The following is a 15,557-nucleotide window of genomic DNA, read 5'->3' on the forward strand; positions in this document are numbered from 1 at the left end:
GATGGGGTTTTGCAGAAATGACTCACGGTGTCCTCTATATACAGTTCTAGGCTTAAATAAATGTGATACAAACTTAAACAATAGATATGATAGGTTTTGTTACCTGTACTATTAATATGACATCTTTTAAGATTTAAGATACCTAGCAATCTGAACCGATTGATAATTCAACCTGCCATTGTAAGAATACAAGGTATAAAATAAATACATTTAGTTGGTTTTTTATTAGATGTTGGTAGATAGTAAAACTGACAATGTCAGTCTGACATTTCAAAATGGCGACGGTCGGTCGGTACGGTCCTCAGCCCATTACCCAATTTGACACATGACATTGTGTCAGTGTCAGTGCGAGTGACAGTACATTTGAAGGACCTCAAGGGGAGAATGGATGTGGAACCTCCACGGTTTTAACACGTCATTTAAACTTTTTTTTTCAGAGATGACATAGAAGATATAATTGGTTCATATCTAAGTATTGAAAAATTATCCGCCCAAGACTACGGGACGTACGCGTGTGTGGTACACAGCAATGATGTTGTGTCCAGGAGCTATGTCACGGTTCATTATAAGAGTAAGTTTCTCTTCTTATTTCTTTCTCTTATGCAAAGAGAATGGAGAACGTATTTGATGGAAGGCAGTTTCAAACGACTGATGAAACTGTACTTTGTAAAAGATTTTTTGTTGTAAATTGTTAATAAATAGGGATTTCTTGTCAATGATTAATTAGTAAAGTTAATGACTTAGTGTCAAACGTAATGTATATAGGTATTGTGGGTTTTTAAGTTAATTATTCGGAAAAAAGACTGATTAGGGTTTTTAAATAATAGTATGGAAAGTAGATTATAGAAAACGGTCATAGACAATAAATTAGATAATTCCACAGATTAACCAAATATAGATTAATAACAATTAAAATTAAATATTAAAAACTTTTAGTAATATTTTTGTCAATATCTGGTTGTGTTTCATGTTTATGGCAATACAAAATTTGCGGTAAATGAGCGTTGTGTAGCGACGCTTTTTTATTTAAAGGCCGGCAACGCATTAAGAAAATTAAACGAATCTACTAAAAGCTACTTTGCCTAGAAAGTCCCACTTATAAATTAAATAAGTACGGACACTCTTTTTATTTTTGAAGTGAAACTTCTTTATCCGCGTTGGAAAATTTACCGTCACATTTTTCCGTTACGCGCCATCTTTTTTTGTCTCTACCACGGTTGATTCGAAGAGATTCGAAGCCATTAATAACAGAAATATATAATAACGATGACAATGATAGTAATAAATCTATTACAATTAATGAAATTCTGTAATAATTGTATTATTTGTATTCATGTCTATGATAATAAAAGCCTTGTTTAACTTTATCTCATTTAACTTTATTTAACCAATATCTGTAAAGTTGCATATAGTAGATAATTTTTTAAAAATAAGGTCTTAAAAAAGTTTCACTTACGTGTGTACGTACTCATTTTTTAAGTTTTATTTTATTAATAATTGTTAATTATAACATTTCAGATCGCGAATGGTTAAGTTCTGAAGTGTGGTGTGGTACCAGCGAAGTCCATTGGCGTACGATAGCATTGGGTGGGGCTGCGGCAGTTTTGCTGCTGATATCAGCGCTGGTGATGCACCGGCGTTGTACACCGCGGTTGCTGCTCGCTGCTCGGCAGGCTCGGGCAAGGGCGGCGGCTTCCCAACATAGAGCGAGAGGTATGTAAATTCAAATATTTCTAAATAAATAAATAATTTAGAGAATATTTTTTAGTACCAGAGAAGATAATAAGAGCGAAAAAAAATTAATGGCGCTACAACCTTTTTAGGTCTGGGCCTCAGATTTCTGTATCTTTTTCATGATCGTTTCTGAATTGAATAGGAAAGTAGGTGATCAGCCTCCTGTGCCTGACGCACGTCGACCGACTTTTTCGGTCTAAGGCATTCCTTACGATGTTTCCCATCCATCCGAAGGTCCATCGGTGCATAGACGAGGGTCGAACCTACGTGAGGGATGAGAGCTAAAGCCACTGGGCCAACGCTGCCAAAGTATGCTTTAAATACAAGAGATTTATAACGTCGCTAAATGAAATACTCCTTTTTTCCAGTTCTTGAGAAAGAGTTCGACGTGTTGGTCTGTTGGACGTCCGTGGATGCCGAGTTGGTCCGTGGTGCCTTACTCCCCACTCTGGCCTGCAAATACAATTATCGCGTACACACCGCGGTGCTGTCCACGAGCCCGGACAATTGTAAGTGATTATTTTTACTTTTTTACCTCAAAAGGTCGAAGTTGTTTGCTAAATTTGTTTGGAGAACTATTTTTTTTATACATTTTGATTTGAATCAACATAAGGTGACTTACTTAATGACGTATTTACTCACTAACTCTACTTACTCACTCACGCACTTACTCACTTGCGCACTTACTCACTTGCGCCCTTACTGACTTACTTAATGACGTATTTACTCACTAACTCTACTGACTGACTCACTTACTTACTCACTCACGCACTTACTCACTTGCGCACTTACTCACTTGCGCCCTTACTGACTTACTTAATGACGTATTTACTCACTAACTCTACTGACTGACTCACTTACTTACTCACTCACGCACTTACTCACTTGCGCACTTACTCACTTGCGCCCTTACTGACTTACTTAATGACGTATTTACTCACTAACTCTACTGACTGACTCACTTACTTACTCACTCACGCACTTACTCACGCACTTACTCACTTGCGCCCTTACTGACTTACTTAATGACGTATTTACTCACTAACTCTACTGACTGACTCACTTACTTACTCACTCACGCACTTACTCACTTGCGCACTTACTCACTTGCGCCCTTACTGACTTACTTAATGACGTATTTACTCACTAACTCTACTGACTGACTCACTTACTTACTCACTCACGCACTTACTCACTTGCGCACTTACTCACTTGCGCCCTTACTGACTTACTTAATGACGTATTTACTCACTAACTCTACTGACTGACTCACTTACTTACTCACTCACGCACTTACTCACGCACTTACTCACTTGCGCCCTTACTGACTTACTTAATGACGTATTTACTCACTAACTCTACTGACTGACTCACTTACTTACTCACTCACGCACTTACTCACTTGCGCACTTACTCACTTGCGCCCTTACTGACTTACTTAATGACGTATTTACTCACTAACTCTACTGACTGACTCACTTACTTACTCACTCACGCACTTACTCACGCACTTACTCACTTGCGCCCTTACTGACTTACTTAATGACGTATTTACTCACTAACTCTACTGACTGACTCACTTACTTACTCACTCACGCACTTACTCACTTGCGCACTTACTCACTTGCGCCCTTACTGACTTACTTAATGACGTATTTACTCACTAACTCTACTGACTGACTCACTTACTTACTCACTCACGCACTTACTCACTTGCGCACTTACTCACTTGCGCCCTTACTGACTTACTTAATGACGTATTTAGTGTTTCACTTAGTTACTTACTGACTGACGCACTTACTTTTGTCCTTACTGACTGACGCACTTTCTTTTGTCGTTACTAACTTACTTACTGACGATAACTGGTAAGGTAACTATTAAGTTTAATTCAATATTTAATTTCATAATTATTTAGCCTCTGGGCGTATAAGGAACCATCCGTTGATAGGACTTTGTCTATGAACACGCGTGCAGGATACGAATGCATGACTTATTGTAAATTAATTTGCAGGGTACAAGGAAATAGTGTGCGAGGCGGCCCGTTGCCGTTCAGTAGTGGCCGTCTTGTCTCCAGCTCAATACTCGTCTCCACACCAGTTGCTGACGGCTCTGTGCCAGCTTAGGGCGTTGCCTCAGCCGCCTGTTGTCGTCTTGCTGCAGGTGAGATTTTTCAAATTATTTCTTTGCTATAAACGTTGAAGTAAGTATGTATTATTTCAATTTAAGCAAGATGGCGTCCCACCATGTGACGCACCATGCCTGTAAACACATAAATAAACGTGGAGTTTCTTACTACCACCACCACTATGTGGAACCAGCAGCCCACCGAAGTATTTCCGAACCAATTCGACTTCAAGAAAAGAGCGTACCAATTTTTGAAAGGCCGGCAACGCACATGCGAGCCTGCCGGCAATGTGAGTGTCCATGGGCGGCATCACTTGACATAAGATGTGCCCCCTGCCCCTGCTAGATTCACTTTTCGATATTAAAACAGAACCGATTAAAATTTCAGGACCTGCCAAAGTTGAAGCGCGAAGCAAAAGACGGCGGCGAACGTTTCGTAGAAGTGGTCAGGCGCACGCGTCTCATCCCCTGGCGTCATGTTCACGATCGCTCCTTCTGGACAGCGTTGAGATTGGCTTTGCCACTTCCACCGGCCAATGACGCCTCACCACAGCACGTAAGATCTTTTTCGTAACTTTTGAATCATGGAGGTTCCAATACTACTTTTTACTTTAAGCTCATTTCTATTATTATTAAATTATTGTTAAAGTATTATGTATCGAATTTGGGGGGGGGGTTATAAAGAGTCACTGGGTGGTCACGAAACGTTTTACTATTGGTACAGAGGAACATTACGGCACGGTACATGGGTGGGGGGGGGGGGGGATTTTTTTTAAGAATCTCCAAAAATTGCGTGACGCAATACTTTTTTATTATATTTACATTTCATTTTTATTGAAACTTTAACGACATCTTTTTATAGTTTTGCTCGTTTCGCGCGTATGTGTACGTGCACGTACCTGGAAGTAGTGCGTGCAATCAATAAATTTTTGAATCATCTTGTTATTGAATCAGAGGCGAGACTTAGAGCATGTCAAGTATACAATTCCAATTTATAGGATCCAGACTGTGGTCAAGAAAAACTGTTTGACATCCCAAATTTACGATAGGAAGGATTCAACAGTGAGAAATTATTTGTAAACCGAGGCAAACGGGCGGACGGTTCATGCCAGGGCTCGCCTTTGGGTTGCCGGCCTAATCAGATTTGAAATTTCCAAAGGTTTCCGACATACTTGGCACTAAGTTTCGTCTCCGAGTATTACTAGCAATGCTCTTCTAAGCTTTGATTTTCTTACAGGAAAAATCGTCCATCCCAGCGGACCAGGATTGTAAAAACTCACGTTCCGGAAGTCTGACAGCACTTGTATGAGTTTCATTGTTTGCGCGATGTGTAATAGTGTTTTTTAGTGGCTGACACTAGTGCTAATTGAAGACTGTTGACACCTTCTCCGTGTCAAAAATATCGTATGACAACTCGGTGTATTTCGATTAAGGCCCGTCAACTTAGGTTTCGGGAGCTGTCAAGCCATTTTGACATTTCAAGTTTATTGATATTAACGGGCCTTAGAGTGAAAATGAGATTAATCTTTTGAAGGCAAATGAATAGTTTTCTGGGATCTCGTTGTCTTCTTATGCATTTCTCTTTTCTCTTTCTCGTGCCAAAGGGAAATTAACATGACAAATTAAAATTTTCGTTTGTAATTTCTAGTATTTATTTTATTTATCTTTCGAATTTTAGCCCGTTTGCGATTGTCAGTTACAATTGACATTATCAGCCGTTGTCAACTTTACAATTGACATTATCAGCCGTTGTCAACATTACAATTGACATTATCAGCGGCTGTCAACTTGACTAGACTGTTGATTTGACTTCACTCAACTTTTTTACAAATTCTCTTAAACGTTCATATGAACAGTAAGCCAAGGCTGTCAGCCAGTACCCATTATCAGTCGTTGTCATTTGATAATCGCACCTATCGGGCTAGCTAGAAGATCCTAATGATCTTCAGTCAGGAATACTTTGTGACGGGTTATCTTATCGAATTTTAGTGAAAATGGTTTCGCTACAACACGTAAATATACGTGTACAGTTGTATCACATGAATATTATGCTAGTAAAATCAAGTATTTCTCTACGTAATTTGTCAGTTTTTGACAGTTCATACACCTTGATTTTCTACAATTTTACCACACAATTACGTTATGTATTCAGATCGGTCGAAAAGAATTCCTGTCTAGAGCTCAATGTCTAGTGTTATTCTCAAAATTGAGAACCTGTCCATTTCTTAGTTATATATTAATGTTAGCTTATGCATGCGTTTCTAGGACTAAGGGAGCTTTGTGTAAGATTTAAATATGGCATTCGGCAGTTTAAATATATTTAAGCGAATGACTAGGAAAATACATTTTTGCTGAATAAATCACAATTAATATTTCACATAATAATTGTGGGAATCACATGGAATATGTCATAATTCACATCGCGACCAGGACAGAGAATTTCGACAATTTTTCGCCTACGCACCGTTATTCGTATCGAAAGTTTTTTTACAACCGTTTTTGGAAGGATTTTAGTTTCAAAAGCGTTGATTTGTTTACTGAATTGAAAAACAGTTCATCATTAAATTCGTATTAAAAATCAGTCCTACAAACATAATTTAGCAGGTCTGACGAGTATGTCGTAATTGGCATTGCGACGAGGCCACAGTCATTCGACAACTTTTCGACCACGCACCGTCATTCGTATCAACATTTTTTTTACAACCTACGTCTCGTTTTTGGAAGTATTTTCGTTTCAAAAGCCTTGATTTGATTAGTCACTGATTTCAATAACAGTTCATCATTATATTCGTAATAAAAATCAGCACAAACATAATTTAACAGGTCTGACGAATATATCGTAATTGGCATTGCGACGAGGCCAGAGTCATTCGACAACTTTTCGACCGCGCACCGTCATTCATATCAAGTTTTTTACTACCTACCTACCTAAAAACCGTTTATCATTAAATTCGTATTAAAATAAGTCACAATTTTGTAGGTTTGACCTCCGTTAACGTGTACGTTACGTTGTGATAATGTATTTTCTTTGATTTGACTTAACGAACGCACACGCTCGATGCCTATTTGAATGTTTGTATGGGAATGGTTTAAAGGTCTGTGATAAAAGTTTTGTTGTAAGATGGCTTGTATCATTTTCTTAACACCAATGTTATTCAAAGAATAACTTGTATTATTATCCCTTACCACAAACTATTCGATAGTTTTATCGCGCGTACGATGTTTCTGACAGCGCCCAACGTATTCGAACTGTCCTGTTTAGTTTTCCATACACTACTCGAATGAACGTATAGTTTGTGCTAAGCGTACTCTCTATAAACTAGTATTTTATACAGTATTCATGTAAATAGTTTTTTAAAGGTATTAGGTGAGCGACTTTGTATTTTTTACATTCCGATTCTCTGTTTCAAATGTGAATACTCAGCGACTTAATAAACAATTGTAAAGTTGACCTGTGTTTTATTTTAAGACTCCTATTATACAAGCGTTATCGAATAACTGAAGGAAACTGTTTTCATATGATCTGAGGAAATGAAAAATTCGTCATACCTTTAAACGTCAACGCAACGGAAGCGGAATAATAAAAAATAATAATAAAGTAAAACTTGTTGCGTTATATGAGGTATGGGCAACCTTTGACATGTTGAGGGCCAAACTTTAGCGCGCAAATACGTTCGCGGGCCGCGTTTAAAAGTACTTACTGCACTAAAGTAGTGACAATATTTTTTGCGATAGATATTAGGCATCAACAATGTTATTATAGTAGAATTTATTAAAATAACAAAATGCAATTTAAAAAATGGTACATTATAATTAAATAGTAAAATTTGCAATTGTCACAAACTACGAAAGTTAAATCAATGAGACACTTGAGCTTGAATTTGGGAAACAAATCCAACGATATTTGGATTAATTCCACTTATACAAAAACGTAAAGAATTTATCAAATTATCGTCAGTCAGTCTTGGACGATGTGTTGATTTATTGACTTTCATCAATGAAAAGAACTGTTCGCATTTATAAGTACTGCCAAACGCACAAATCAATCTTATTGCGAATTTTCTAAGCTGCGGAAAAGTGTCATTTTCTAGATGTTTTTTGTAGAAATCGCACAACTCTACGTCTTCAAATTTGTTTTTTAGGAGTGAGTTTTCTTGAATCTCGATCAACTCCATTTGTAAGTGTATTGAAGCCTTTTATACATTACATTTTGTATGAGTAGCAAATAAACTGAAACAGTCTTCCATGTTTTTGAAGTCGTTCAAAATTGTTCCAGCAGTAATTTGAGTTCTTCAGCATATTGAGCATATGCAATATTTTCATACGCAGAGAGCGTGTTGAAATTGTAACTGTTCCCAGACAGCATCTGTGATTCCCACAAGCTTAGTTTGATCTGAAACGTTTTCAAATGGCTGTACAAATCATTTGCTAACTGTCCCTGTTTTTGATGTTTGAAAATTAAATCATTCAAATAACCTGTAAGATCGACCAGAAATGCTAAGTCACGTATTCATTTTGTAGTTTGATAGTGATTTATCTTTTATTTTCAAAAACTCTTCTTTCTCATTTCTAAGCTCGTAAAACCGTTTCAACATTTTTCCTTTGCTCAGCCACCTGACTTCACAGTAATATGTTTCGTCATTATATTCAGCTGATATTTTACCAAAAATGCCTTGAACTGACGATGTTTAAGCCCTCGGGATCGAATAAAGTTGATGATTTTTACTACCACATTCATAACATTCTGGAGTCGAATAGACTTGGAAACCAAAATCTGTTGGTGGATAATGCTATGAAGGAGTATCAAATCATCTTTTCGCACATTTGTTTTATAGAATCAACAGGTTTTTATTCAAAAATCCGATGAAACCTTTACGTAAGCCGACCATAGAAGGTGCACCATCAGTGCATACTCCAATTAATTCTGACCATGGCAAGCCAAAACCTATGAATACCTTTTGAACTTCAAAAAACATATCCTCTCCTGTAGTGGTTCCTTTTATCGGCTGTAAAGCAAGCAACTCCTCGAATAAATATATATAGCCAGTTGAGCTATGTCACACAAATCGGTACTCTCGTCTAATGTTATGGAAAATGATTTAATTCCAGTACAGTCAGTCAGTCAGTCGATGTTGTTTTTATATCATTAGCCATCATTTCTAAACGACGAGTTTCGTTCGTCTTGACAAACAAATTTTTTCAAATTAATTTTTCTTTTCAGGACACAAAACACCGCAAACTTCTAACATACACTCCTTAATAAAATCTCCTTCGGCAAATGGTTTCAATGCCTTTGCCAATTTTGAGCTAACTATAAAACTAGCTTTCACAACATTATCAAGTTGTGTTCATTGTTTACGAAATATTTTTTGCTGATTTTCCAAATTTGCGGTAAGCTCCTGGATTTTATCCGTTCTTAATTATTCTGTCAGTGAGTGCAGCGTAGCATGCTTAGTTGAGTAATGACATTACACAGCAAACAAATACTTACCATTGTGCAAGATAAAAAATAATAAAAATAATCTTCAGTCCATTTTTCTTGAAACTGGCGACTCTCGGTATCTACTTTTCGTTTCTATCCACCAGACATCATTTTTGTTATTTTTCGTTCATAAACTTAAGAACAAACTATAGTTAGTAGTTGAGTTTTTTCAAATTGTCTCGCGGGCCGGATTATTTCTTACGCGGGACGTTGGTTGCCCATATATGCATTATATTCTATTGGTTAGCGAGATGATATAATACACATGATGGAGTAATGGCGTTACTGTAAGCTGCCATTGTAAAATTTTAAAATCAAATCAGTTCAAAACTGGTAACACTAACATTAGAAAAAACTAAAATGTTGACTATAGCTAATTTTAGGGTGTCGGTTTTTTGTGTTTTTTTTTTCATTTTTCCCTAACGCGCCAAAAGAAGCAGCGACGCGCTGATAGCTACGCGCTGATAGCTACGCGCTGATATCTTCGCGTTGATCTCAGCGCCGAGCGTCAGTGTGACTCTAATACCAGCCTAATATCTTCGATGGTAATTGCGTGGTAACAACCCTTGTGGTAGAGATATATCCTTGGTTTGAATTGGTAAGACTACTGAGTAATGCGTAATTATGTAACCCAATATTAGTTAAGTTACATATATATTTTAGTCAACATTACATTAGAAGTCGGTAGTATCGCGGCTATATATTATGGCTAAAACTCTTTTTAATATTAGGGACCGTGGAATATTATTGAACTTCTCGACTTGACTGGGAATACCTTGACGCGATCAAAGAATGGAATACAGTGACGGCGCTTTGTTTTCATATAAAATCAGTGAAATTTGGTTCAAATCTTTTACATTAATGGGGCAGTGGAAATGATTCCTAAAATGGCTTCATATCTTTGGAGTAAGCATACAATCTGTTACTTCCAACGCCCGTGTATATATTATGTATATGTAATTGCAATGCAATTTCTTACAGTTGTTAAGAACAACTGTAAGAAATTGTGTATTAAACTTAGATTTATTCTAATGTATGTTAATGTCCTGTGTCGTAGTTATAGTGTAATTAGTATACCTAACCTAACCTAACCTAACCTTATGGCACAGATTATGCTAGAATAATTCTACTTTTACCATCTTATAACGGCGAAAAAGAAGAAGACTGGCTCCGGCGTCACACACTGAAGACATCAGCATCAATGACAGAGTGTGTTTCAATCTACCTCTTCAGTATACTTCTCTCTTAAGGAGGCAGGAGTTATGTAACCCAACATTAGTTAAGTTATTTTTTAAGTTAAGATATGTAACTATTCTTGGTTTACATAACTGCTGTCAACCATTTTTTCCATTGCTTGTTTTGTAAAACAATAACTTGCTGCATCAAAGTATAAATTTAATAACTGGTATCTAAAGGTAAGGTATGGTAACTTATACAAATTGTAACCAAATAATGCGTATTGTGCATTAACTTAGGACCGTTGATGCGTCATCTGCGCGCTGCCGACGAGTATACATGAACATTGAACATGCATCTGTGATTCTGTGCATCGCCGCGTGATCACTCCATGACGGCGTGTATAGGCCACGCTTCAACGACTTTAAATTTTTAATAATAAATTACGTACTGGTGTACATTATATTTGGTAATTGAGGTTTTCTTCACACAGAAACCGGTCGCGTAAATGGTAAACCTCTGTACGGAGGGATAATTAATGGTTAAGATGATTTAGCAATATATGTATATAATTTCAAAAGATTACACTGTATTGCAGGTATAATGGATACTCTCAAAGCTGTAACTATCATATTTAAATATGACACAGTTAACCTCTGTTATACAGACTACTTAATGTTCTTAATATACTACGTAATACATACATTCCTGTAATTTTATAATGTGCAGACGTATTACGTTATACTAATGTATAATCAATTCTACGAATTACTAATAACAACTCTTCTATATTATCACTGATAAGCTCTTAAGACTGGAAACCGAGCATACTTTATCGTATCTAACTCTTTATATTTTATATCAAATAAACAGTTTTATAAATATCTAACCTATTATCTAATTGATTTTCAATGTTATTTATTTATACTTTGTTACCGTAATATAAATAATTATACAAACAAAAATCAAATGGTAAGTAGGTTACATAAGTTATTAGGCAACAGGCGGCCTTATCGCTAACAAGCGATTTCTTCCAGGCAACCCTAATATGGGAGGATAAAAAAAGAAACACCTACAGAGGGTAAAGTGCATAATTAAATAACAAAAAAAAACTCAATGTAACATGCAACTATAACTAAAATTAAATAAAATAAAATCCAAAGAAAAAATATAAATAATAGTATGTATAAACAGACATGTAAAAGCTCAGGCAAAGGTTAATTGACTCACAATTAATATAAATAAGTACCTAGTAGCTAATTACGAGGCGAGACAGAAAAAAATAGATCAAAAAGAAGATTTTTAAATAAATTTAGAGACTGAGCTCGTCTGATATCAATTGGTAAGGAATCCCATAGCAGGATACTTTGCACAGTGAAGGAGGAGTGATAGAAATCAGTTTATGAATAGGAGTTTCAAGAATTAGATTATCTAAGGTACGCAAATCAAAATTACCGCCGGAGAGGAAGATACAATTTTGTTTTGCCAAATATGAATCTGATGAAAACATACATTATGTACTTACATTTGTAAGCGCTCTAACTTATCAAGCTGCAATACAGTTAAATCAATGTAATGCGTGTTTAAAACGGGGAATAATCATTTCCCTTTCCCTCTTGTGAACCTGTTTCTATATTATAAGCAGAAATCGTGAGTGATTTCGATCCCCCTCCGCCTATTATAAGAGAAAGGTCTCTGTTTCTGCCCGGTCCACTTCCCCCTCCCGACAAAAAGGCCCGAAGGAGACCCCGACACATACTAACGGATCCGAATGATGCAATTACCGTAGAAAACGACAAATTAAAAGCCGCCCGCGCGGCCAATAATAATAAAAATAGCCAAACACAGATTAGGGTAAAAAACCGCCTTCACCGGGGAACCTTTACTGCGAACGCTAACTTTTCAGGCCTTCTTTGACCACCCCGCGACGGCCCATGCCGAGGTCCGAGTCTCACAGGCAGCGCCAACGCCAACATGGGGGTTTTCCCGCAAAATTTAGGGGGAAACAAGATGATGGGGGTTCATTAATTTATAATAGGTAAGTATTTTATTCAATATTTTTTTCTCTACAAACACACGATTCTATACAATTTATATTAAGCTTCGAACGCAATCAACAAACTAAACCAAATTTTTTGAATATTTATTTTCTCCCATATAACATTTACAACAATAAATAACATTACAGTTGAGTAGGTATTGGGAGACTGGTTTCCAAACTAGGTAAGAACCTGTGATATGGATGACCAGGCTTCCATTCCACAGCAAAGTCATATTGAGTAATAACAAAAAGTACATACATATTTGACGTTTAGGCAAACAAATTTGACGTTTTAAATAGGGAAAGTAAAACAAAACAAAGCAGTCAACTAGTTAGGAGTTATAAATATAAACTCCAAGCCTGGCTACAGCTTAAATATCGAAAAACAATAACTTAATCCGAACAAATCAATGGCCTAACGTCCGGCGTGTTGGTCTACCACGTAGGAGCTTCTCTTCGCTTCTCGACCAGGCTAAATTTCCTTTTTTTCATTAGACGTATCTCTTGATTACCTGGCTAATACAATTATTACATTCATGGACCATGCAACATCTAGATAGTTATAGATGACACTTGAATTAATTCGGTCAAAAATTGAAATGGGTTAATTCGTTTAATCCTTGGAATGATTTGTGCAATAATATATTTTATTTTATGTATTCGAAATACTCATTACTTCGAATAAACTTCCATTCGAAAAGTTCATAAATAAAAAAATAAGAATCGTTTCATCTCATTGTTATTATCATTAATATTATTCGGTCATTGATTAACATATATAAATATGTAAAATGTACTCACATAAATACAAGGCCTTTATTTTACTTCTTCAGCGTATATTTAATTCATATTTGAAATAACCTCTCAAACGAAGTGTACAACAAAAACTTTAGGGGTTTTTCATCGACATTTAGGTATTAGATGTTGGTCCTAGGGGGAACATTTTGCAGGAGTCGCGGTGAAAACGCCCAACCCGGCCGACCTACTCTTGGCAAAACAGCCAAATTCCATTAAAAAAAGCCGTATATTGTGAGTTCATTCCTTGTTATTATTATACGGTGGTTTTTATTTTTGATTGTATAAAAGTTAGTTTTAAAGTAGATTTAGTGTGATTTCGAGAATATCGTGTTTTGTTCTATAAAAAATTGAAGTTTAATCTCTTTTTACGTTATTTCGAATTGTATTTTTTATTTGTTTATCACTTCGGGTTTCTAAAACTAAACTTTTATATAGCAAATTAAGTGAAGGAATCCCAAAAAAAAAACAAAATGTATTGAAATAACTTTAATTAAATAACTACAATAATTAAGACTTAACTAAATAAGAAAATTGAATCGGCCCGATATAAGATGCACGATCAATGATCTATATTATAAACATATTACGAGTTGAGAATTGACCGGTCCGATGTGAGGTATCCGATCCAAGGTCCCGATATCTGCTGTCCATTTCCTTTTATGACGGTGTTGCGTCAGAGGGGTACTGGTATTGGTAATGCGGGTCAAAGGGTTTGCAATGGATATGTCACATCTCCTCAATTGAGTTGGACACCTGGTTGATTTTGTTATATGATGTTATCCATTCGAGGAAAATTCATGACACTGCTTGCCTTGATTCGATCGTCGATGTTCGTGGCCGTAAATTCTGAGGACTTCAATAAGTATGATTTAGATATTGTTGCGAAATAGCTGCCGTGTTACATATTTTTCGTGGGAGCAGACGAGTTGAACTTTTGTAGGATTTGGGAATGATAATGGTAAAAGACGTTGTGCAACATGATTTGTCTATTTCTTAAGAATGAATAATCTCGTAGATCCAGTCCTTTTTTTGTTTTCATCTGTTGACGTAGTTTTTTCTCACATATATGCCACCTGTTGATTGTCGGACATTCTGTCTTTACGACAACCAGTTGCTACGTATAGATAGGACGAATCTATACGTAGACGAATAATTACCTGAGAATATACATTCTATTCATCAGTAGGTACAGGACACAATCGATAACGTTGGAAAATTGGAGGTAAGGTCCTTGGAAAGCTAAGGACAACCACAACTTTCCTGTCTATATAATATGAACATAAACTAATTATATCATAAAAGTTTCTAATATCTAAATCTAAGATTTGAATAGTTTTTTTTTATTTTCCTAACATTATTTTTAAATCATTAATATTAGGTCCTAACATATGAAATTGGCGTTTTGTCGTACTGGCCACTTTGACCTCAAATACCTCCTCTTTGTTTAGGAATTTCAAATTGAAATTTGTACAGCTATTTACTTATGTATTTGTGCTTCGATGACCGTCATTCATTTGTTTTTTTCGTCTGTTTTTTTCTGTTTGCGTCACTCATTTTACAAAATGGAAAACTTAAAGTATCGCATTATTTACGAGTGCAAGTTCCGCCATGGCACTAGTGCTGCGGAAACGACTCGAAGGGTGAATGATGTGTATGGCGGTCATGTTGCAAAAGAAAACACAGTTCGTTTTTGGTTCCAACGTTTTCGTTCTGGAAATTTCGACCGGCAGAACAAGCTCCGTGGACGGCCTGAGACCCAAGTTAATAATGAAGTATTGAAGGCTATTGTGGAAGCGGATCCATCGCAAACCACGTGCGTTAGTTAGCTGCAGGTTGCGGTGTTAGTGATAAAACTGTTTTAATTCACTTGAAGCAAATTGGGAAGATTAAAAAGTTTTAAAGGTACCTCACGAATTGACTGAAGCAAACCGGCAAACGCGAGTCGACTGCTGTGTTACATTACTGAATCGGCACAATAATGAAGGTATTTTAAACCTAATCATTACCTGTGATGAAAAACGGATTCTTTACGATAATCGAAAGCGCTCAGCGCAATGGTTGGATCCTGGCCAGCCAGCCAAATCCTGCCCCAAGCGAAAATTAACCCCAAAAAAGTTACTTGTAAGCGTTTGGTGGACTAGTGCCGGTATTGTTCATTGCAGTTTTCTCAAATCTGGCCAGACTATTACGGCTGATGTCTAT

General features: G+C 36.5%; 1 protein-coding gene across 1 annotated transcript in view; it reads left to right on the plus strand.

Moving 5' to 3' along the window:
* The window catches only part of LOC123717780, a 49,083-nt gene extending 43,296 nt beyond the window's left edge, over window positions 1-5,787 (plus strand). Inside the window, exons 6-11 of the mRNA XM_045673966.1 lie at window positions 438-571; window positions 1,519-1,713; window positions 2,103-2,243; window positions 3,746-3,894; window positions 4,247-4,414; window positions 5,096-5,787. Of these exons, the coding sequence (XP_045529922.1) occupies window positions 438-571; window positions 1,519-1,713; window positions 2,103-2,243; window positions 3,746-3,894; window positions 4,247-4,414; window positions 5,096-5,167 (859 nt within the window). The 3' untranslated portion in view covers window positions 5,168-5,787. The remainder of the gene's footprint in view (window positions 1-437; window positions 572-1,518; window positions 1,714-2,102; window positions 2,244-3,745; window positions 3,895-4,246; window positions 4,415-5,095) is intronic.
* The last annotated feature ends 9,770 nt before the right edge of the window (window positions 5,788-15,557 follow it).

Source organism: Pieris brassicae, chromosome 13, assembly GCF_905147105.1.
Source record: "Pieris brassicae chromosome 13, ilPieBrab1.1, whole genome shotgun sequence".
NCBI lineage: Eukaryota > Metazoa > Arthropoda > Insecta > Lepidoptera > Pieridae > Pieris > Pieris brassicae.